We start from the raw sequence: 24,232 nt of genomic DNA, 5'->3' as shown, positions 1-24,232 counted from the left end.
AAATAACCTGTTGCAAAGTTCATATATATATATATATATATATATATATATATATATATATGACAGTTCTTCCTCTACCCTCAGATATAGACTGAAGTTAATGTTTAAAATATAATCAGAATCATGTACTTCGTCCCTGGGGGCTCCAGTGCTATTTGTAACAAAATAAAATGAAAGTTAACATTATTAAACACTTAGTATGCAAAATGCTAGACATTTTCACATACATCACCTTATAATTTTTCCATGCTGTTTCTTAATTTTAAAAGTGAAGGTGGCAGGGTGGGAGCCAGGCACAGAGCTGTATGCCTGTAATCCCAGCTACTTAGGAGGCTGAGACAGGAGAACTGCTTGAGCTCAGGAGTTTGAGACCAGCCTGGGCAACATAGAAAGGCCCTGTCTCAAAACAAATAAACAAACAAATAAATAAATAAATCTGGCATGGGGGGTAGGGAGAAGTAGCATGTAACAGAAGATACTATAAAAATATAGACAGATAACCACTTTGAAATTCTCAGTACCATTACTAAGCATTAATATCTATGCCATTAACAGTTCTAGAAATCTTTTTAGTAAAACTTCTTTTCTCTACTCTCTTCGTTGTCCACAAGTCTTACGTTTCCAATGCTCTTTCATTAGCAGAATGTCCATCTAGCTATGCCTGGGAAGGTCCCATTCCAATTTAACTATGAATATTTATCAGGAACACAGAGGTTACCTGTAAAATACCAGTCTTCTAATGAGTACCAATGTAATTTTAATTCACTAGTTTAGTTTATACATTTTACATACCCCTCCACATTTTTTAAAAAGGGGGAAAATCAGGTATAGCAAATTTTAAAACATAGGCCCTAATAAATTTGAAGGTCTAGCACAGGTATTTATTTATATATGAACATACAAAGCCAATATATTATTAGCTTACATATGTCAAGTATTGATAAAATCAGCAACAACACAAAGAAGATAAATATAACACTCTTTACTGTCTTGACTGAGTTTATATCTCATTCAGAGAGTACTTCTGCAATCCATATATGAGAAAGCATAGGGTTATTTTAATACACATAATAATTTTTCAAGGTGAACTTAAGGTTGCATTATGTTAGTAAAACAATCCACTTTATTAATTCCTGATGAAGAAGAGGAATGACTTCCTCCTGCCAACCAGCAGCAGGCCCATTTCACAGGGTACAATAGTAGTAGGCAAACTGTCTTGAACCAACAATAATCATAGTAATTTAAGGATTTCCTCTCTAGGAATTCCTTGAATCAAGAACTCCCTCTTAAAGTCTTTAGTAGAGAGAAGAATTGGCTGAACTAACCCACAGCCCACCTATTAATACATTAATAGTACTAGGGGAAGCACTCACTATTATAAAGTATACATCAAAATTAAACAACTAGACTAGGAAAGATAAATTCATACTGAGAGGTGAAGCCAGCTGGACTTCCTGGGTTGAGTGGGGACTTGGAGAACTTTTCTGTCTAGCTAGAGGATTATAAAATGCACCAATCAGCGCTCTGTGTCTAGCTAGAGGATTGTAAATGCAGCAATCAGCCCTCTGTAAAACCGCACCAATCAGAGCTCTGTGTCTAGCTAAAGGATTGTAAATGTACCAATTAGCACTCTGTAAATATAAATGCACCAATCAGCGCTCCGTGTCTAGCTAAAGGATTGTAAATGCACCAATCAGTGCTCTGGGTCTAGCTAAAGGATTGTAAATGCACCAATTAGTGCTCCATGTCTAGCTAAAGGATTGTAAATGCACCACTCAGCACTCTGTAAAATGGACCAATCAGCAGGATGTGGGCGGGGACAAATAAAGGAATAAAAGCTGGCCACCCCAGCCAGCAGTGGTAACCCACTTGGGTCCCCTTCCACGCCGTGGAAGCTTTGTTCTTTCGCTTTCACATTAAATCTTGCTGCTGCTCACTCTTTGGGTCCACACCACTATTAAGAGCCATAACACTCGCTGCAAAGGTCCGCAGCTTCATTCTTGAAGTCGCGAGACCACAAACCCACTGGAAGGCAGAAACTCTGGACACATCTGAAGGAATAAACTCCAGACACACCATCTTTAAGAGCAGTAACACTCAGGCCGGGCGCGGTGGCTCAAGCCTGTAATCCCAGCACTTAGGGAGGCCGAGACGGGCGGATCACGAGGTCAGGAGATCAAGACCATCCTGGCTAACACGGTGAAACCCCGTCTCTACTAAAAATACAAAAAACTAGCCGGGCGAGGTGGCAGGCGCCTGTAGTCCCAGCTACTCCGGAGGCTGAGGCAGGAGAATGGCGTGAACCCGGGAGACAGAGCTTGCAGTGAGCTGAGATCCGGCCACTGCACTCCAGCCCGGGCTACAGAGCAAGACTCCGTCTCAAAAAAAAAAAAAAAAAAAAAAAAGAGCAGTAACACTCACTGTGAAGGCCCATGGCTTCATTCTTGAAGTCAGTAAGACCAAGAACCCACTGGAAGGAACCAATTCTGGACACAATACTTGGGCTTCAGGGCTGCTATGAACTGAATGTTTGTATACCTTCCAAAATTCATACATTGAAGGCCTAACTCCCAATGTGATGATATTTGGATATGGGGTCTTTGGGAGGTAATCAGGTTTAGGTGAGGTCATAAGAGTAGTGCCTTCATGATGGGATTAGTGTTCTTATAAGAAGAGAAAGACAGATAAGAGTTTTCTCTCTCTTTCTGCCTTGGGAAGACACAATGAGAAGGTGACAAAGCCAGGATGAGGGACTGATTTTGTCAGCACCATGGTCTTGGACTTTTGACATTCACAAATAAAGGGCTATTGTTTAAGCCACCCAGTAAACAGTATCTTGTTATGGCAGCCCAAGGTGACTAATATAAAGGCTTTTAGGGCCTCTGTATTCATAGTACTCAAGTAAACAGCTGCCATGAGTTCAACACAGGCTTCTAATGTACAAATCCAAACTGAAATCTCACTCACTAAAATCCCATTTCATAGGATATCACAGAAAGCAATACACTTTTGTCAAAACTCGTATAACTCAGAGACACTTAAGACCTGGCTGGGAGTGATGGCTCATGCCTGTAATCCCAGTACTTTGTGAGGCTGAGGTGGGAGGATGACTTCAGGCCAGGAGTTCAAAACCAGCCTGGGCAACATAGCAAGACCTCATATCTGTAAAAAAATTTTTAAAACAATTGTACATTTACTGTATATGAATTATAACTCCATGAAAACATTAACCATAAAAAAAATGCCTGAATAATCGAATAGTGACCATTTTGCAGTTACATGGGCCCTATACTTTTAACTTCAAAAATACAATCCTTTTTTTTTTTTTTTTTTTTTTTAAAAGACGTAGTCGCGGTCTGTTGCCCAGGCTGGAGTGCAATGGCATGGTCTCAGCTCACTGCAACCTCTGCCTCCCGAGTTCAAGCAATTCTCCTGCCTCAGCCTCCCGAGCAGCTGGGATTACAGGCGCCCGAGTAGCTGGGATTAACACGCTCAGTAAATTTTTGTATTTTTAGTAGAGACAGAGTTTCACCATGTTGACCAGGCTGGTCTCGAACTCCTGACCTCGTGATCCACCTGCCTCAGCCTCCCAAAGTGTTGGGATTACAGGCGTGAGCCACCGTGCCTGGCCGCGATCCACTTTTAGTCAGTGTAAATGGGAACCATGGACTTGCTGCATCAAGTATAGCAAATAACATATGTCCACTGACACACATGAGCTGTCAGCAGTGAAATTATACTTCTCAAATCAGTGCTGTGTGTGCTGTTAAGATGAATAAAGTACTAACATCAATACAGTGACTGAAATCTCATTTCATTCCTGCTATGTGCATATGTTCTTTTCTTGCACTGTATATTTTAAACAAAAATAATTTAAAATTGGCTTGTAAGGTTCATTTTCACTAGATTTTATTTTTTAAATATGGCCTGATAGTGAAGCAAGAACAAGGACTTTACTTCAGATTATTGTGATTATTTAATTATAAAAATGTAAGTAATAATTTTAAAATGTGGTATTGAATTTTTCATTAATACTTTATCATTTATCTTTCCAAACGCCCTAACATTTTTTTCTCTCTCTTGTCTCTTTAGGAATATTTTGTGATCTACAATATTATTTTTATCTCTTTAGCTACATCAAGATTTTAAATTAAAAAGCGTGACACATGGCAATTTAAATTTCCTTTCTAAACTTAGAGTCATATGAGCTCTTGTCAACAAAAGACCAAATTTACCATAATTATGGATTATTTACACTAAAACAAAATAAGAAATCAATATGTAAATGTAATGTTTGTTGTAGCTAATGCAGCTAGCAATGACAGATTAGGTTCAAATAGCAATCAGTTTGAAAATCTGGCACATATGTAAATGAGCTAGGGCCTTGATGTTTACATTAGATTGTATTTCATTCAGGATTTTTAAATTGTCTCAGGAACAGCATAAAAATAAAATGTTAATCTTTCCACTATAAATATGATTTGAGCTCTCATCACAACTGAAATTAGGTTTTGCTCCTGTCCAGCTAAACTAAAATATACTAGTAATTCTGAGCTGCAGATGACATCATTCTTAATTAACACTCTGCTACAGTTGTTAACATCCTCCAAGACACCATGTTATCATCACCGCAAGTTCTGTAACAATCTTAAAACCATGTTTAACGAAGCCTGGCCTCTTACTCTACAGCTACTTTTAATTGCTTTCTTTGCTGGCAATTAAACATGTCTAAATAAATAAACATTTGGTTTCACATAATTTATAATAACATTTTTCATGATGATTTCAAAGTTCACATGGCCTTATGTCTATAATTACTGTTTAATCAATATAGTGATATATTGGATACAGTAAAATGTATTAACCAAAGTATGTAAAATTAATCAAAATGTGGTAATTAGTGATGATAGTGATATATTGTGATGCATCAAGTAGTACATGGCAAAACTGTCAAAACAGAATTCTATCCATCTAGACAAAATATGAAAAAAGCAAAGAAATATTTATAGATATATCAATTTTTGCTTCCTAGTGACCAAGTTTCTGACTATCCGTTAAATCAACCATAGAGAATACCTGCAGTTCTTTTTCAAAGTATGATGCTAACAAGCTAATCTCAGTAGTCACTGAACTATCACTAGGCAGTAAACTGTATAAATGGATTTGGTACCTCACTCCAATTAGATGTGTTGTGATCTCCATCAGTGCTTTAATTGAGGACAAGTTTCTTCTTTCATCCAGAGTGCATAACTTTTAGGAAATGTCCTCTTCTTAAAATTAACTACCTTTTTTTTTGGCGGGGGGGTGCTGGAGTGTGGTGGTGCAATCTTGGCTTACTGCAATCTCCACTTTCTGAGTTGAAGCCATTGCCTTGCCTCAGCCTCCTGAGTAGCTGGGATTACAGGCATGCACCACCACACTGGCTGATTTTTGTATTTTTAGTAGAGACAGGGGTTTGCCATGTTGACCTGGCTGATCTCGAACTCCTGACAGGTGATCCGCCCACCTTGGCCTCCCAAAAAATGAGCCACTTTTAAGTAGCCACTTATTAAAAAACATTTACCAGCCCAGTACTTTCAAATTTCACTTTTACAAAATCTAACAATAATGCTCACTACAATTAAATTTAAGTTGAACAGTAATCACAATGTACTTGAAATACCGATTATATCAATTTATTCTTGAGAAATGAAAATACTTTAATAATATATCAAATCATGCATTGTTCTAATTACAATACTGGTAACTTAAAATACTTTTACAGATAAATATTGACAGAGTTCAGGAAATGCCAACCCCATAATGTGACACTTTGGTATGCTGATTACTTTGAACTGAGGGCACCTGGGGAACAGCTGACAAAGACACAGGCTTTCTATGAGCTCCCCTTATCTGCCTAAAGACAGATCCTCCAAAAGGAACACAACTGTCCTGAACTCCCACCCTAGGAATCTTATCAACCAGCGAAAACTAACTCATGTCACAGAAGAGGAGACTGAAAGCTGAAACCATACCCAGAGAGATGATCACCTGTTCTTCTGGGGGCTGCTCTGAGACCACTTTTATTACCTGAGAGACCTTTTATTTGTATAATAAGACAACCTTTATTCACCATACATTTCCTCTCCTCACCCTCTCATAACTTGTATCACCACCGTCCACCAGAAGCCCCAAGCTCCCATTCCTTTCTGTAGCTCAGGATGCTATATAAGTTTCAGTCATTTGATCATTCTTTCAGTCTCATATTTTGTGGGGCTCCTATATGTACATATATAATTAAGTATGTTTTTCTCTTGTTAATCTGTTTTATGTAAATGTAATTTGTAGCCCAGCCAAGACCCCAGAGGGTGGAGGGAAGACATTTATTGTTTCCCTACAATATCCTTCATGAAAACAACAAAAAAAGTTGTTTCGTAAAGCACTTTGGGAATTTTTTTTTTTTTTTTTTTTTTTTGAGACAAGTCTCACTCTATCACCAGGCTGGAGAGCTATGATGAGATCTCCGCTCACTGCAACCTCCACGTCCCAGGTTCAAGCAATTCTCCTGCCTCAGCCTCCAGAGTAGTTGGGACTATAGGCACACACCACCACACTCAGCTAATTTTTGCATTTTTAGTAGAGACGGGGTTTCACCATATTGGCCAGGATGGTCTCAATCTCTTGACCTCAGGTTCTACCTGCCTCGGCCTCCCAAAGTGCTAGGATTACAGGTGTGAGCCACCATGCCCAGCCAGAAAAAAAAATACAACTCAATAATTCAGACATTTACTTACATACATAAAGTTTTCAAAAAACTTATTTATAGGCCACTTTAAGGTCTCCTTTTCTTTTTATTAAATCATTTTTTGTTTGTTTTTGAGACAGGGTCTCACTTTGTCACCCACGCTGGAGTGCAGTGGTACAATCTCGGCTCATTACATCAACCTCCTGGCCTCAAGCAATCCTTCCATCTCAACCTCCCAAGTAGCAGGGACTACAGGCATGTGCCACTATGCCTGGCTGATGTTTTACTTTTTTGTAGAGATGAGGTTCCACTATGTTGCCCAACCTGGTCTCAGACACCTGGGTTCGAGCAACCCTTCCACCTCAGCCTCCCAAAGCATTGAGATTACAGGAGGAAGCCACTGCGCCTGGCCAGGTCTCCTTTTCTGTTGCACTGCTAAAACCTCACAAATACTGATTACTAAAAAGCCAGCATGAAGAAGTCATACTCATAGAAAAATCATTTCAAAATAAATTGTAGCAAATTATTTGGAGATATTAAAAAGTTAAAAACCTACTGTTTTTTTCTACTTTGAAAATAAAAATACTTAGCCATAGGAGTCCCCCACAGGCAACTGCTCATCTGTTCCTGAAAGAGCATCATCGCTTCATCTGTTCACTTCAACAACTTATTGAGCATCTACAAGGGCCAACAAGCACTGTTTCTAATTTACTTCACAAATGACCTAGGTTGAAATGAGACTTTATGTTGAGGACCACATTGATTCTGACCTTTTGAGCAACCTGTGAGTTGGTTAAAAACTCACCTCTAGAATGCTCAAAGGCACTATGATGAATAAGTTGGAATTAAGAGCCCTATAAAATCTAAATCCTGGCTCATCCATTAACTAGCTCTGTGACTTGGCAAAGAGAAGTTACTGAGCACATGCACTGTGCAAGGCCCGATGCTCATATATGCTATCTTATTTTATCACATATGGACCTCTCTAAAATCCTAGAAGGCAGAAATCATCCTGATCATTCTGAGTGAAGCAGCTAAGGCCTAAATTGACCATTTTACTTCCTCTTTCAGTACCTCTCCTAGTCAAAACTAGGACTGAATTGGCTGATTGATTTAGCTCCTTCCAAAGATGGTATCCTAGAGCCTTCCTCTCAATTCTAAGTCAGAGCGCTCATGGATGTGACTTATCTCATATTAAGGAAAGAAACCAAAAACAGAAATAGTAGGAAATAGACAACAGAGAAAAATGTAAGGATTAATATTCATGCAGAGATTATGAGGTGGTGGAGAAACAGAAACAGAATGAGGGCCAGGTGTGGGGGCTTATGCTTATAATCCCAGCACTTTGGGAGGCCAAGGTGGGTGGATCACCTCAGTTCAGAAGTTTGAGACCAGCCTGGCCAACATGGCAAAATCCCATCTCTACTACAAATACAAAAATGAGCCAGGTGTGGTGGCATGCGCCTGCAGTCCCAGTTACTTAGGAGGCTGAGGGAGAGGTTGCAATGAGCGGAGACTGCGCCATTGCACTCCAGCCTGTGCAACAGGGCAAGACTGTCTCAAAAAAAAAAGAAGTAGGATGAGAATTATTTGAAAGCGTCCTCAGCATGTCCTTCTAATAATTAACTGTCTCACAACAGTTCTATGGCGCTTCTCAGTTATCTTTCATGGTTGGGATAATGGGGAGAGAGGAGAGCAGAGTGGCTAGAATGGCCTCAATACAGGATGACAGAGAGAAATTACCAAAAGAAAAAGCCACACTGTTTGTATGAATATCAACACACATTCCGACCAGGTGCAGTGGCTCACACTTATAATCCCAGTACTTTGGGAGGTTGACATGAGAGGATCACTTGAGGCCAGAAGTTCAAGACCAGCCTGGGCAACATAGCAAAACCCCATCTCTCTTTTCCTTTTTTTTTTTTTTTTTTCGCTTTTCTGAGATGGAGTTTCGCTCTTGTTGCCCAAGCTAGAGTGCAATGGCATGATCTCAGCACAGTGCAACCTCTGCCTCCCAGGTTCAAGCTATTCTCCTGCCTCAGCCTCCTGAGTGGCTGGGATTACAGGTGCCTGCCACCCCTCCTGGCTAATTTTTGTATTTTTAGTAGAGATGAGGTTTCACCATGTTCGGCAGACTGGTCTCAAACTCCTGACCTCAGGTGATCCGCCCGCCTTGGCCTCCCAAAGTGCTGGGATTACAGGCGTGAGTCACCAACCTGGCACAAAACTCCATCTCTACAAAAAATTTAAAAATTAGCCAAGCATGACGGCACATACCTGTAGTTAGTCCCAGCTACTTGGGAGGTAAGGCAGGAGGACAACTGCTTGAGCCCAGGGTGGTTCAAGGTTACAGTGAGCTATGATAATGCCACCGCGCTGCAGCCTGTGTGACACAGCAAGACTATCTTTCAAAAAAAAAAAACATACATATATACATATACACACACACAAACATACACACAGACATATACACACACATACCCTGCTCAGTGGATGCATGCACCCCTTTGCTAGGACAAAGGCTAGGAGCACAGGTCCTATTACCACTGCTGCTGGGTGGTTATAAGAAGCAGAGATAAAGTAGTATTTCAGAATTTTTTGCTTATTGTACCAAACTTAATGGGTACAGTGGACAGCATAACAAACACAGAGAGTCTGAAATGACTTCAGGGAGAAGGTGAAAGTTTCTTTTGCTTTTTCTCAGGCTTCTGCCTCTGTTCACAGGGAAGATAAAATTTCTGCCCATTTTATGGGATGATTCTCCCCACAAGGGTAGAGTTTAAATGAGAAAATATGTAGCTTTCCCACTCCCCTTTCCTCCATTCTAGATTTGTTTCTCGTAGTGGAAAAATAGAGCCAATTAGAATTACTTACAAGGTCATACATACCAGGTTAGATTTCACAGAAGGCAGGGACAAGACCTGCAGTTTCCTCTTTCATTTCCTGTGTCCTAGTTCACTAAGTTCTCTACCATTTTTTTACCCATTGTGGTAAGTGTACTCTGGACAAAGTTTACCATGAGATCTCTAAGCTGTCTTTCCAAGTGTGACTAGGTTAGTAAGGCAGGTCTACTGCATCAGTCCATCGGGCTCTGAAGACTCAATCATAACTCCTACAGACCACATGAGCATAAAGGTTCTAACATTTAGATCTAGAGCAAGATTTAAATTTAGATTTAGATTTAGATCTAGAGCAAGAGGTAAAAGACACCATTTAGGACTCAGGTCTAGGCCACATCCTCTCCATCAGGTGCTTGCTCAGCCATTAAAGTAGTTTTGTTTTCCAATTTGGCTATTGATTTCTATGTGTCTAATCTACTGCTAAGAACCCTAGAAAAAAGGATGAGTGGCATCATGAATACCTAAAAATCTAAAAGAGCCTCTATTTTCTCATAGGATCTGAGGCCCAGTGCAGACTTCCCTAAGTCATACAGTGATTCTAAAGCCGAGCTTGACCTAAAACTCAGCTATCTTGACTTACTACTCCTCAATTCCTTCCATAGCACCCACTGGAAAATATAAGAACTCTATTCTCACTTAATTCATGGCAACTGTAATCTGCTTTCCCACCAATGGTTTTCCAAGGACAAAAACAAAAATATGGAGTGCAGTGGCACGATCTCGGCTCGCAAGCAATTCTCATGCCTCAGTCACCCGAGTAGCTGGGATTACAGGTGCGTGCCACCATGCCCAGCTAATTTTTGTATTTTTAGTAAAGAAGGGGTTTCACCATGTTTTCCAGGCTAGTCTTGAATTCCTGACCTCAAGTGATCCACCCACCTCAGCCTCCTAAAGTGCTGGGATTACAGGCGTGAGTCACCATGCCTGGCCGAAAAGCCATATACTTTAACACCACTGGTTTACTCAACTATCACAGGAGTCTCATTCAGCACCCTGAATTTACTCCTGCTTGAACAAACAGCACTAATTCAAAGCCATAGTTAAATGCAACTTCACAACCCAGAGGCCACAGAAGACAGTGATATGCTTGACTGCAGAATCAGAGCTCAATAATACACTCATATGAAGCCATTAAAATATTAACGGGGGCCAGGCACGGTGCCTCACACCTGTGATCCCAGCACTTTGGGAGGCCGAGCCGGGTGGATCATGAGGTCAGGAGTTTGAGACCAGCCTGGCTAAGATGGTGAAACCCCTTCTCTACAAAAAATACAAAAAAAAATTAGCCAGGCACAGTGGCAGGTGCCTGTAATCACAGCTACTTGGGAGGCTGAGGCAGGAGAATCACTTGAACTCATGAGGTGGACGTTGCAGAGAGCCAAGATTGCGCCACTGTACTCTAGCCTGGACAACAGAGCAAGACTCCATCTCAACAACAACAAAAAAAATTAACTGGAACCGTAAGTCCAGTACAAAAAGATCAAAGTCCAATAGCAAGACTCAATACTACTTGTAAAAGGGACAACTATAAACAATGGATACCATATTATCTGTCACACCTTGTTATTATATAAAAATAAAGAAAATAGGCCAGACGCAGTGGCTCACACCTGTAATCCCAGCACTTTGGGTGGCCAAGGCAGGCAGATTATGAGGTCAGGAGATCAAGACCATCCTGCCTAACACGGTGAAACCCCGTCTTCATTAAAAATAAAAAAAAATGGCTGGGTGCGGTGGCTCACGCCTGTAATCCCAGCACTTCAAGAGGCTGAGGCAGGCAGATCATGAGGTCAGGAGACTGAGACCATCCTGGCTAATAGGGTAAAATCCTGTCTCTACTACAAATACAAAAAATTAGCCAGGCGTGGTGGCGGGCGCCTGTAGTCCCAGCTACTCGGGAGGCTGAGGCAGGAGAACGGCATGAACCTGGGAGTCAGAACTTGCAGTGAGCTGAGATCGTGCCTCAAAACAAACATGCAACAGAAACAAAACAAAACAAAACAAAACAAACAAACAAAAATTAGCCAGGCATGGGGGCAGGTGCCTGTAGTCCCAGCTACTTGGGAGGCTGAGGCAGGAGAATGGTGTGAACCCGGGAGGCGGAGCTTGCAGTGAGCCAAGATCGCGCCACTGCACTCCAGTCTGGGTGACAGACCAAGACTCCATCTCAAAAAAAAAAAAAAAAAAAGAAAATATACATAATTAAAATGGAACTAGACATTTTCATCACTTACTAGATGGTGACTAAAGCAAATTGCAAAGACCGTCTTTTATTATCAAGACATTTCTTCAGTCCTTTTCTAGCAAGATAATCATCAGCAATACAAAGCCCAGAAATGTCAAACCTTCTCCAATTATATTTATACATGGCCTTAGGGCTTTGGCACTAGCCATACCCCCATATTCTTCATTCTGCTCTTCACTTAGATGGCCCCTCCATCTTTAATGTCTCAGCTTAAATAGTACATCTTCAGTGAGGCCTTTATTGACCTTATAACCCACACTAGTCATTCAATTATTCATTATCATGCCACCATATTTTAGCTTTCTGTAAAGTACTTACTATCATCTGATACTTTTTTCTTGTTATCTTGTCCGTAGTTTCATTATAAACAAGATACACCTCTATACATATTATACTGTAAACTCTATGAAAGCAGGACCTTATTTGTCTTGCTCATTATATCCCTAGCACCTAGAACAAAGATTTAACACATTGTAAGATGATACTCAATATATATATGGTCAATCAAAATAAACCAAAGCTAAGGCAAATGTCTTTAGAAATGTGTCACTTTACAATATTCGTTCCATAAACATTTCCAAGTATCTACTATAGTAGATAAAGCAAGATAAAAAGATAGATAAAGCAAGATAAAGAGCAAGATAAAAAGATAGTGATAAAGCAAGATAGAGAGAGGGAGGGTATAACAGAGGGGCTGTTTTAGATAGGGGCATCAAGAAAAGTCTCTCTGAGGGTGTGATATTTGAGTAGAGGCCTAAATAAAGTAAAGAAATGAGTCAAGTTGTTACCTGCTAGTATCATTACTGGCAGGAGAACAGCAAAGTATAAATGCTCTAAGGTTTAAGCACACTTAGAAGGTTTAAAGAGGAACAAGGAAGCCAGTATGGCTGGTGAGCTATGAGCCACAGGGATAGTGATAAAAGATGAAGTTATAAAGTCAGGGATAAGATTATGTAAGTCTTTTGTAGGTCATAGTAAGGAACTTAGATTTTATTAGAAGTGTAATAGAAAGCTAGTGGAGAGGGCCAGGCACGGTGGCTCACCTGATGTCAGAAGTTTGAGACCAGCCTGGCCAACATAGTGAAACCCTGTCTCTACTAAAAATACAAAAATTAGCCAGGCATGGTGGCACATACCTGTAATCCCAGCTACTCGGGAGGCTGAGGCAGGAGAATCGCTTGAACCCAGGAAGTGGAGGTTGGAGTGAGCCAAGATTGCACCACCACTGCACTCCCACCTGGGCGACAGAGCGAGACTCCGTCTCAAAAAAAAAAAAAAAAAAAGAGAAAGAAAGCTAGTGGAGAGTTTTAAGCAGGTAGATATAATCAAGTTGTATTTTTATGGAGAGGACTAGTTCATTTACATCTTAGTGAGACAATTTGAACTTGGGAGAAGATGCTGTCTGAAGATAGTAGAATAGGTACAAGGGGAAAAGTCGTCATTAAATAGTAAGGCTGAGAGAAGCCAAAGAAGAGTTTATCTACTCTTTTTCTTTCTCTTTTTCGGCGGAGTTTCACTCTTGTTGCCCAGGCTGGAGTGCAATGGCGCAATCTCGGCTCACTGCACCCTGCGCCTCCCCGGTTCAAGTGATTCTCCTGCCTTGGCCTCTCAAGTAGCTGGGATTACAGCATGCGCCACCACACCCAGCTAATTTTGTATTTTTAGTGGAGACAGGGTTTCTCTATGTTGGTCAGGTTGGTCTCGAACTCCCGAACTCAGGTGATCCACCCGCCTTGGCCTCACAAAGTGTTGGGATTACAGGTGTGAGCCACCATGCCTGGCCTATCTACTCATTTTTATTATCTATGGTCACAAGTGAAATTTACCTGTATTTTTTCTTGTATTTTCTTTTTCTGATTTTGGTATCCAGATTATATGAATATCGTAAAATAAGTAACAATCCCAGCTCTTATGCAAGAGGTTGCTTAGTGCAACCTCCACCTCCCGGGTTCAAGCATTTCTCATGCCTCAGTCTCCTGAGTAGCTGGGATTACAGGCATGCACCACCATGCCTGGCTAATTACTGTATTTTCAGTAGAGACAGGGTTTCACCATGTTGGCCAGGCTTGTCTCAAACTCCCGACCTCAGGTGATCCGCCAGTCTTGGCCTCCCAAAGTGCTGGGATTACAGGTGTGAACCACTGCACTGAAGCTATCTCAGAATTGTTTATGTAAGATTGGGATAGGCCAGGTGCAGTGGCTCACACCTGTAATCCCAGCACTTTGGGAGGCTGAGTCGGGTGGATCATGAGGTCAAGAGATTGAGATCATCCTGGCCAACATGGTGAAACCCCATCTCTACTAAAAATAAAAAAATTAACTGGGCGTAGTGGCACACGCCTGTAATCCCAGCTACTCAGGAGGCTGATGCAAGAGAATTGCTTGAACCCAGGAGGCAGAGGTTGCAGTGAGCTGAGATCATGCTACTGCACTCCAGCCTGGCAACAGAGAGAGACTCTGTCTCCAAAATAAAACGACAGATTGTGATCATCTGTTCTATGAAAATGTATGAAAAATCCTCTGGAGGGTGAAGGGGGTTGGAGCAGCATGTGGAATTTTTGACAATTAATTCAGTTTATCTAATAATTATTATTTTTTCAGGTCATCTCTTTTTATACTCACTTTAGTACTTCATGTTTTATACAAAATTTTCCATTTCATCTAAATTTTGGATTTTGTTAGCATAAAGACATGGATATTTCAGTTTATTTTGAAATTATTAATTTATTATTTGCTTAGTATTATTTAATAATTATCTTATTACTTTAAAAATCTCTTTTTTTTTTTTTTTTTTTTTTTGAGACGGAGTCTCGCTCTGTCGCCCAGGCTAGAGTGCAGTGGCCAAATCTCAGCTCACTGCAAGCTCCGCCTCCCAGGTTTACGCCATTCTCCTGCCTCAGCCTCCCGAGTAGCTGGGATTACAGGCTCCCGCCACCTCTCCCGGCTAGTTTTTTGTATTTTTAAGTAGAGACGGGGTTTCACCGTGTTAGCCAGGATGATCTCGATCTCCTGACCTCGTGATCCGCCCGTCTCGGCCTCCCAAAGTGCTAGGATTACAGGCTTGAGCCACCGCGCCCGGCCTGAAAATCTCTTCTTAATCTGTAGTTTTAAGTATCTTTTTTAATACCTGTATTTTTATTTATGCTTACTCTCATTTTTTCCTGGCTTGACTTTTCAAGTAAATAGTTTGTTATTCTTGTTGTTTGCCTCTGTCATTAATTTCTGCTCTTTAATCTTTCTTTCTTTCTATTTTCAGTGCACTTACTCTGCGGTTATTCTTCTATTTTCTTAAGTTAAACATACAATTCAATTATTTTCTATCTTTCTTATTGTGGTGAATTCTTTAATTTTATGTTGCTTCCACATTCATTTTGAACATTTAATTTTCTCATGCCAGAAGCAGGGCTCAGCTACTCTTGACAGAATTTCCAGTTCTATACTATACCCAAATGGCTCAGGCCAATAGTCAGAAATAAGAACTTAGAGGCATCTCACCTGCCTAACAGACTAGGCTCCACACTTTCTTGCAGCTTCCTTTATCAGGACCATTCAGGTATTTGCTCTTGAACTTCCCTTATATATATTGCTAGTTGCTACACACTTTTCTCTCTCTGCCCAACTCTTCATTCCTGCTTCACATTACACAGGGACAGAGGACTACCCTCCCAACTGATGTCCTCCTTGCCTAGGAACTGAAAGTAAAAATACCTCTGAACTTGTTTCCTATTGTGTTATATTGAATTTGTACCTTCCATCTGAAGAACTAGGGACTGCCCCAGGCTGGGCTTTCCCAGAGATACTGGGGAGAACAAAAGGTCAGGCTCCTAGAAGCCAGAGTGATGGTCACGCAGGCAAAAATTGGACCACACAAGCTAGACAAGAGCCACAAAGGCATCTATCAGTATAAACAACCAGGCTTTAGGCTGTCCACCGTGTAGAAGAAGTATCCCATCAAAGGCACACTACAAACAGTCTTGTTCAGTTCCCCTTCATTTCCTGTTAAGGTAGCTAACTGCTGAGGTACTAGAACCCCAGTTTGAGAGCTGGGGGCAAGATCCACCTCCCGGGCTCATGCCTGCAATCTACCCGGGAGGTGGATCTTGCTGTGAGCCGAGAATATGCCACTGCCCTCCAGCCTGGGCAACAGAGCGAGACTCCACCTCAATTTAAAAAAAAAAAAAAAAAAAAGACAAGTGTTTTGAAAGCCCCCATGAGCCACTGCGCCCGGCCTCAAAACACTTGTCTTCTAACTGGCAGACTTAAGACTACAAATTTCTAAGTATCATTTTGGCTGTATCCACGGTTTTAGTACCTAGCAATCTCATTTATGTTCACTTCTAAGTATCTGGTGTTTGCTATTATGACTTCATTTTTATCCATAAATTGTTTTGAAGTAAATTATCTGTAGGATCCAAATGTATGGAGGATTTAGGAGATATCTTTTTATTATTACTTTACTTCTGATTTTATTGCATAATGACGAGAGAATGCAGTCAATATGAAAGTGATTCTTTGATACTGGCTTTGTATTCTACTACATGGTTAGTTTTCTAAGTATTCCATGTGTGCTTTATGGGGTTATTAAAATCTTCTATAGCTGACAAAGATGTATTGCTAAAGACATTATTTTCTGAAAGACTTTGTGTTCAATGTGGGGTTGGGCTATATCTCCTTGTAATTCTGTCCAATTTTGCAGACTTGTGCATATAAGCCCACAATTGTCATATCTTCTTGGCAAATTGTCTTTCAATGCTATTTGCCTTAAATTCAATTTTATGTGATAAAAATATTATTACTATGGGATATTCTTACAGTTAATATTTGGCTGGAATCACTTTCTTTTCCTTTATTTTCTCTGTCATTTCTTTAAAAGATGTCTCTTTGGTAAATGATGTATGGCTATTTTTGTAAAGCCTACTTGAGAGTTTCTGTCTTTAATAGGAGAGTTTAGTACTTTCTTATTTATGGAGAATTCTGATAAATCTGGTTTTTCTTTTTGCCATCATATTTTCTGTTTTCTATTATCCTTGTTTTCCTGTGTTTCTGGTTCAGTTTCAAATTCCTATTTGCTGATGTACTGACTGAGTTCCTCATTCCTTTTTTTTCTTCTAGACGTATGCAGGTTATTTACTTCTTCTTTTTTTTTTTTTTTTTTTTAGTGTTTATTCCCTTTATTTATAACACTTAGATTTGTGTTTTTAAAACACAGACTAAAATTAATCAGTATCTCTAGCCTTCTTCAACTGTAGTTCCCAATAACCACTATCTCTGTGTCGTCACCTCACCTCTACCTGTAACTCAATTTCTCTATCTGCAAAACAGGTAATCGTATTTACTTATGATTTACTATGATGACTTAATAAGATAATGTACATAACAGGCTTGCCAAAAAACCTGACTTCATAAATGATAATTACTGTGTCACTGTCACTTATCAAATAGTTTAGCTTCATACTTCCTTAACATCCTTATTCTCATAACTATTACCTATTTTCTATTTTGATGTTATCTATAATTTGGAATTTGTCATCAACCATTACTGTAACAGTACTGAAATCTAGATCCCAGAAATATTCTCCATTTGTCTCCAAACTTCTATTATTACACCTTTCCTACTGTCTCTAAACCTGTTACCTAATGTCATTTCAACACTTACTCCCTGGGCTCCACCCTTATCTCTCTGCTATGAACTGAAGTGTGTCCCCCTAGAATTTATAGGTTGACTCTCTAACACCCACTGTGACTGTATTTGGAGATAGGGTCTTCAGGATATAATTCAGGTTAAAGGAGGTCATAAGGGCTGGGTCCTAATCTGATGGGATTGATGTCCTTATAAAAAGATGAAAGGAAACCAGAGTTCTCTCTTCTCTCTCTCTCTGCCATATGAGGACACAGCAGGAAGTTGGGTTTGTAAACCAGGAAGAGAGCCTTCAATAGAAACTGACTCTACTGGAACCTTCATCTTGGAGGTTTCCAAACTCAAGAACAAGGAGAAATAAATGCCTGCTGTTTAACCTACCCAGTCTATGGTACATCGTTATAGCAGCCCTAGCAAACTAAAACAGTTCCATACCCGCTCTGCTGCCCAGGCTGGAGTGCAGTGGTGCGATCTCAACTCACTGCAACTTCCACCTCCAGGGTTCAAGCAATCAAGCAATTCTCCCACCTCAGCCTCCCGAGTAGCTGGGGTTACAGGCATGCACCACCATACTCAGCTAATTTTTGTACTTTTAGTACAGATGGGGCTTCACCATATTGGCCAGGCTTGTCTCAAACTCTTCACCTCAAGCAATCCACCCACCTCAGCCTCTCAAACTGTTGGGATTACAGGTGTGAGCCACTGCACCCAGTCTTTGGCCACATTTTCTATTTTGGTTTCACTCATTTAAATTTTTCCTACTTGCTGTCTCTTACTCTTTGTGCTTCCAATACTTGTCTACCATCTTCCCTTGACTTCTCCCTCAACTTCTCCTTCCCTTCACCGTCAAGTTTTCTGAAAATAACAGTAATCATTTCTTCATTTCATGTTTATCCATTAAAATCTACTATAATCGGGTTCTCATTCTCACCATTCTACCAAAAATGATTTTAACGAAGTCATTAATTACTTATATTCCCAACCCAATGGCTTTTTTAATAATCAGCATCTTGGTTAGAATACACTCCAGTATTTTATACTGTTGGACATTTGAAACGAAAAACACAGGTAGGAATACAGAGACATATGACTTTGAATTACAGACAGGACACACACAAATGAAAGACTCCACAGGCAACTGGGACATATGAGTTGCTAAATAGAGATCTGTAAGTTATCTATACATATTTAGAAATTGAAGAGTTGAGAGTAGATATCAGAGAGAAGGTACAAAAGAAAGATTGCTGAGAAGAAAACTCTCCAGAATACCAACATTTAGAGCAGGTGAAGAAATGAAGAGTTTAGGAAGGAAAGTGGGTGAAAAAATCAGAAAGAACACCAGGAATGAGTTGGTATCTAAGAAAATTTTCTATACAGGAAAAACTTAAGAAAAGGCCTAATCATCTTAATAAATAGGTTACAGGCTACTTGAGGACACAGCTTGTTTTTATTTAGTAAGTAATCAATAAGTCTTTGATGGACTGAATCTTTCCTATAATAATGTGAAACAGTATAATTGATAGTTTGTTTTCTCCTTTCTAATTTTGCTGTGATTTATAATATAATTTACTGTTGCATCATAGAGGCCACTGGAGTACTGCTTCACCCTTTCAATTAATTAGTGAAATCTGATTTCTTTTTGAAAAGGGCTTAAAATGCTTTTCAGCTGTTATAAAGATTATGATTAAGAATTTGCTCTTCAATTCTCAGAAAGCTTGAAATTCTGTTTTCTGAAACACATAATTTACTTTAAAAACATTCAGTTTACAAGTATAGGCACTCATATGGTAATTTTGCTGCTCTTGGTTTATACCATTTCTTCCCCTAGAAAGAAATTACATGTTAATACAAGACTAAATTACCAGGCACCCCCTAGTGGCAGTAAAATCAAGTTAAGTTACGAAGTTTTTTTGTTTTGTTTTTTAATAGGACATGGTTTGAGATACAGTTTTCTGTATCTATACTTCTTTAACAAAACTTAAGAGTGGGATGTTTTGTCAGTGAACAATTTAATAACTATTTTATTTTATTTATTTTGAGACAGGGTCTTGCTCTGCTGCCCAGGCTGAAATACAGTGGCATGATCACAGCTCACTGTAACCTCGAACTCTTGGGCTCAAGCAATTCTCCTGCCTCAGCCTCCTGAGTAGCTAGGACTATAGGTGTGTGCCACAACACCCGTCTATTTCATAAAAATTGTTTGTAGCGATACAGTCTCGCTATGTTCTCCAGGCTGGTCTCAAACTCCTACAGTCAAGTGATCCTCCCACCTCAGCGTCCCAAAGTGCTGGGATTACAGGCATAAGCCACCGTGCCTGGCCAACATGTTATTTTATATCTACATTATGTTAAAGGATTAATAATATACTGTAACTAAGAGTGAATTCACACACTGAAATTTCATGCAAATTCTTAAGAATTATAAGTGAGATAATATATGCAAATGTAGGAATATATACATAAACCTTCCCATTTTACTCTACCAATTACAGAGTTGCTATATTCATTTGCCAATTTCCAAATATAACACTTAGAACCATAATTACCTTTTTTCTCCTTTTTAGATTATAAATTAGGTTACAAATTACAAATCAGTTTCTAAGAATCCATCAATTGTAACAAAATTCTGCAAAAGCAAATCAGTTTAATTCATTATGAAGTCTAGTACAAAGCAAGTTTATCTGTCTACCATTTTTGATAATATGATATGCTATATAACTTACTAGGATATTGTTTGATTCTACTATATAGTTAAGATGTCAAGTGGCCGGGCACAGTGACTCACGCCTGTAATCCCAGCACTTTGGGAGGCCGATGCGGGAGGATCACCTGAGGTAGGGGTTTGAGACCAGCCTGCCCAACATGGTGAAACCCCATCTCTACTAAAAATAGCAAAAATTAGCCAGGCGTACTGGTGGGCGCCTGTAATCCCAGCTACTCAGGAGGCTGAGAAAGGAGAATCACTTGAACCCAGGAGGCAGAGGTTGTAGTGGGCTGAGTCATGCCATTGTACTTCAGCATAGGCAACAAGAGCGAAACTCTGTCTCCAAAAAAAGAAAAATAAAGGTCAAAATATTTTTATTTGATGAGTCACGAAATAAAACTCACAACTTAAAAATAATTATTACCATCAGCTTTTAAGGTTCTGCATGGATTTTGTTTTGTTTTTTAAACTGTCTCCCATGAAGTCAGCTTTCAAGATGTATGTTATTTTAAAAATCTCTAGTGTTATAGAAAGATATATTGAATAAACATACTACAAGAAGTAAACTCTGGCTTTTAAGTTATGTTTTAATCAAAAGTACATTAACATGACTTTTACATTAGCAGGAGTCTCCATTTGTCCCTCCTCCCACTACGTTTTTTGTTCACCTTTGAATTTTTCTCTCTTTCTTATTTTTCCAATACAAGAAAAGAATCATTCTAACTTGGTAAAAATCCACAAAGCCAACTAGAGAAGGATACTTTAATGCTAAAGTACTCATTCTCCAATAAACGCTGCATTTCAGCAGCACTGTAGACTCCTGCTTGCCTAGGGAGTGAGTTACTGGCAATCAAACTAAGGTCAACTACATGGCAATGAAGAACATTTCCATTAGCCCAGGAAGACATTTTGATAAATCCATTTAATCATGCTACTGGAAAGCAATAGATTATAAACAATGATATCTCCTGTCTGCTTTTAATTATGTGGATTACATATTTTATGACAGTGATTACACTTTGTTAGCTAATCTATAAAATAATGTTCTACCTGACTAGATACAGAACCACACCTATAACTCTTTAACTTAATCTCATCTGAGGTTTACATCAACATTATTATAAACACATGGACTATAAGTTTGTAGTTTGTGATTTTGTAACTGTGTGCAAATTCCACTTTCCATTAACATATGGTCTAAACATAGAAGATAAAGAGCAATCCAAGAACTCTTTAAATTCTTAACCCAAAACAAACTATTAATAGACCATCAAATACAACTACACAAGATTTAACTTTTCAGTTCAGTGATTTCTACTTCAGTAAAGCCAAATTTAATTTTATTTTTGCTACTATCTACCTAAAAATCAAGATATTTGCTAAGTGGTGGGGGGAAAGCTTGACAATATTCAAAATTTAGGGACACAGGTCTCCCTACCACAAAAAAACACCAAGTTGTTCTATTTAAAAGAGAAAAATTTGTATCAACAACAGAAAACCTAAAAATAACTTAAACATAGTTCTGGAATAATACTGTATGAAAAGATTCCTCATAAAAATTATTATCTTATCACTAGCATAATCATCCACTACAGGTCAGTTTGCTTCATTAAACAATTAAAAACATAATGTATAATTAAAAACTAAAATCATGTGATCATTGTATAAATGTATTCAGTTCCACTGTGAAAACTGAAAAAACAATGAGACCCTTTATTCCAAATAGAAAACCTTAATAAAAAATTTATATCGCCAGTCACAGTGGCTCATGCCTGTAATCCCAGCACTTTGGGAGGCCGAGGTGGGCGGATCACCTGAGGTCAGGAATTCAAGACCAGCCCAACCAACATGGAGAAACCCCATCTCTACCAAAAATACAAAATTAGCCGGGCGTGGTGGCACATGCCTGTAATCCCAGCTACTCGGGAGGCTGAGGAAGAAGAATCGCTTGAACCCGGGAGGCAGAGGTTGTGGTGAGCTGAGATCGCACCATTACACCTCAGCCTGGGTAACAACTGTGAAACTCTGTTTCAAAAAAATATATATATATATATGTGTGTGTGTGTGTGTGTGTGTGTTACTGTTTTTCAAGATTTACTCTGCAGAGCTCAATGAATCTTCCTCAAAGGTATGTCTTCTTTAGCAATGAGAGAGACTGGAACTCCATTTATACTTTCTCTTCCTTCCAACTTGAATCCTTTCCCTTCAGTCAAAGAAGTACCATTTTGACAATTTTTAATAATTATACTGGAGTTCTGCTAAATATTTTAAAGTGGTATAAGAAGATTATACCATTAAAACAAACTATCCAGACCAAATTGTTTCAAACCTGATATACTTCATAGTAATTGGTAGGGTCAAGTTTCAACAAGACTTGTATTTGATTTAATTTTGAGGTTAATATACAACTTAAAGCAATTTTAACAACTGAGTTTTTCATTTCAGGTTTCCAGGAAATATAAACAACTTACCCAGAATGACTAGATGATGAAGGTGGTGGCAAATCTGGTGTAAGGACATAAAGACTGTTGTTTTTTGGCAAGTGTAGCGATTTTAGGACCGTCTGAAAAAGAAAAAATAAAGCAAAAAATGAATGTTGATTACTCATTACTGATTTTTCCTACAATTCTTGAAAAATTGTTAATTTTGTAGTTCGATTTTTTCATCTTTTGATAATTTCCTAAATAGGCTAATGCAAACAAACTACTGAATCCAAGTAATCTTATTGCCCATATATATAATATATACATATATTATATATGGGAATATGGTTGTATACCTATATACATTATATGTATACAACATTCAGGTTTATGTTAGTTTATTTTATATATGTATATGTATACATATATGTGTGTATATACATATGTATCTGTGTGTACATATATGTGTGTTTATATATGTATATATGTGTATATACACTCATATACATATACAAAATAAACTAGCATAAACCTGAATGTTAATATACAAACTCTTCAGCTCATGAAGCAATACAAATAGATAAGAACACAGTTGGGACTCAATTACTTTTTCACTGAAGTAGTAGATCCTTGCAACTAATATATACTTCGTTTCAGGGTCATCATAGCAAAAATTGGTAATATAGGTTTTCAGAGATCATTAGACCTTGAAAAGATCACTGAGAGCACCTCAAGTCAATGATTTTATAGATGGGAAGCTATATAGCCTAAGAGGTTAAGTAACTTGGATGAGGGCTCTAGTGTTACCTAGATATCTTTTACTCCAGATATCTTTTTTGTTAAAGCTCTCACTCTCTGGAATTAATAAATTACTATTGGACTACATATGACCTACTATCTTGATACTCACAGAAAATTTCATTCACTAAATTTCTTTGCAGAAAACTCACATATATTTCAAACTACTAACCTGAAGGTAAAAATTTGCTGAAGTACTTCAAACTTTTCTTGACAGCAATACACACTAAGAAATACATTGTACATCTTTACATCATAAGCCAGGAAATGCACTTATTCAACAGATATTTATTGAGCCACCTACTCTGTACCAGGACTACTCTAGCCACTGAGAATACAGCATTGAACAGAATAGCCTAAAATAAAATTCTCTGATCTTAGGGAGCTTACATTTGAGTAGGAATAAATAAAACAAGTAACCCTGTATAGTTGAATGTTGAAGGTGACAATTTTTTGACTAAAAATAAAGCAGGGAAGGGGGGATAAAGAATGTGGGGTTGGGGAGTTTGGCAATTTTGAACAGGGTGATCAAGGTGCGTCTCACTTGGAGAATGTGACATTTGAGCAAACACTTAAAGGTGAAGGAAACAAACCATGAGAATATATAAAGAAATAATATATTCCTTCCTGGGGAGGGGCAATCTTAACACAAGCATGGAACATAAGGAACTTATTCTTAACTCCTCCATGAGAGGACCCAGCTTATTAAGTGTGCAGTCTTAATCCAAAGGTATTGAGACTTACTCTTGACTCATACTAGTTATCTGTTAAATGAAAATAAATACATAATTACCCTTATT

General features: G+C 38.8%; 1 protein-coding gene across 4 annotated transcripts in view; it reads right to left on the bottom strand.

Annotated features, from left to right (window-relative positions):
• Window positions 1-24,232, bottom strand: part of FAF1 (Fas associated factor 1) — a 506,656-nt gene that overhangs the window by 272,937 nt on the left and 209,487 nt on the right. For all 4 annotated transcript variants that reach the window (XM_073007304.1, XM_037999795.2, XM_037999798.2 and 1 more), the window contains one exon: window positions 22,683-22,774. In XM_073007304.1, the coding sequence (XP_072863405.1) occupies window positions 22,683-22,774 (92 nt within the window). The remainder of the gene's footprint in view (window positions 1-22,682; window positions 22,775-24,232) is intronic.

This window comes from Chlorocebus sabaeus, chromosome 20 (assembly GCF_047675955.1).
Source record: "Chlorocebus sabaeus isolate Y175 chromosome 20, mChlSab1.0.hap1, whole genome shotgun sequence".
NCBI classification, from domain to species: domain Eukaryota; kingdom Metazoa; phylum Chordata; class Mammalia; order Primates; family Cercopithecidae; genus Chlorocebus; species Chlorocebus sabaeus.
This window is presented reverse-complemented; position numbering and strand designations above follow the sequence as displayed.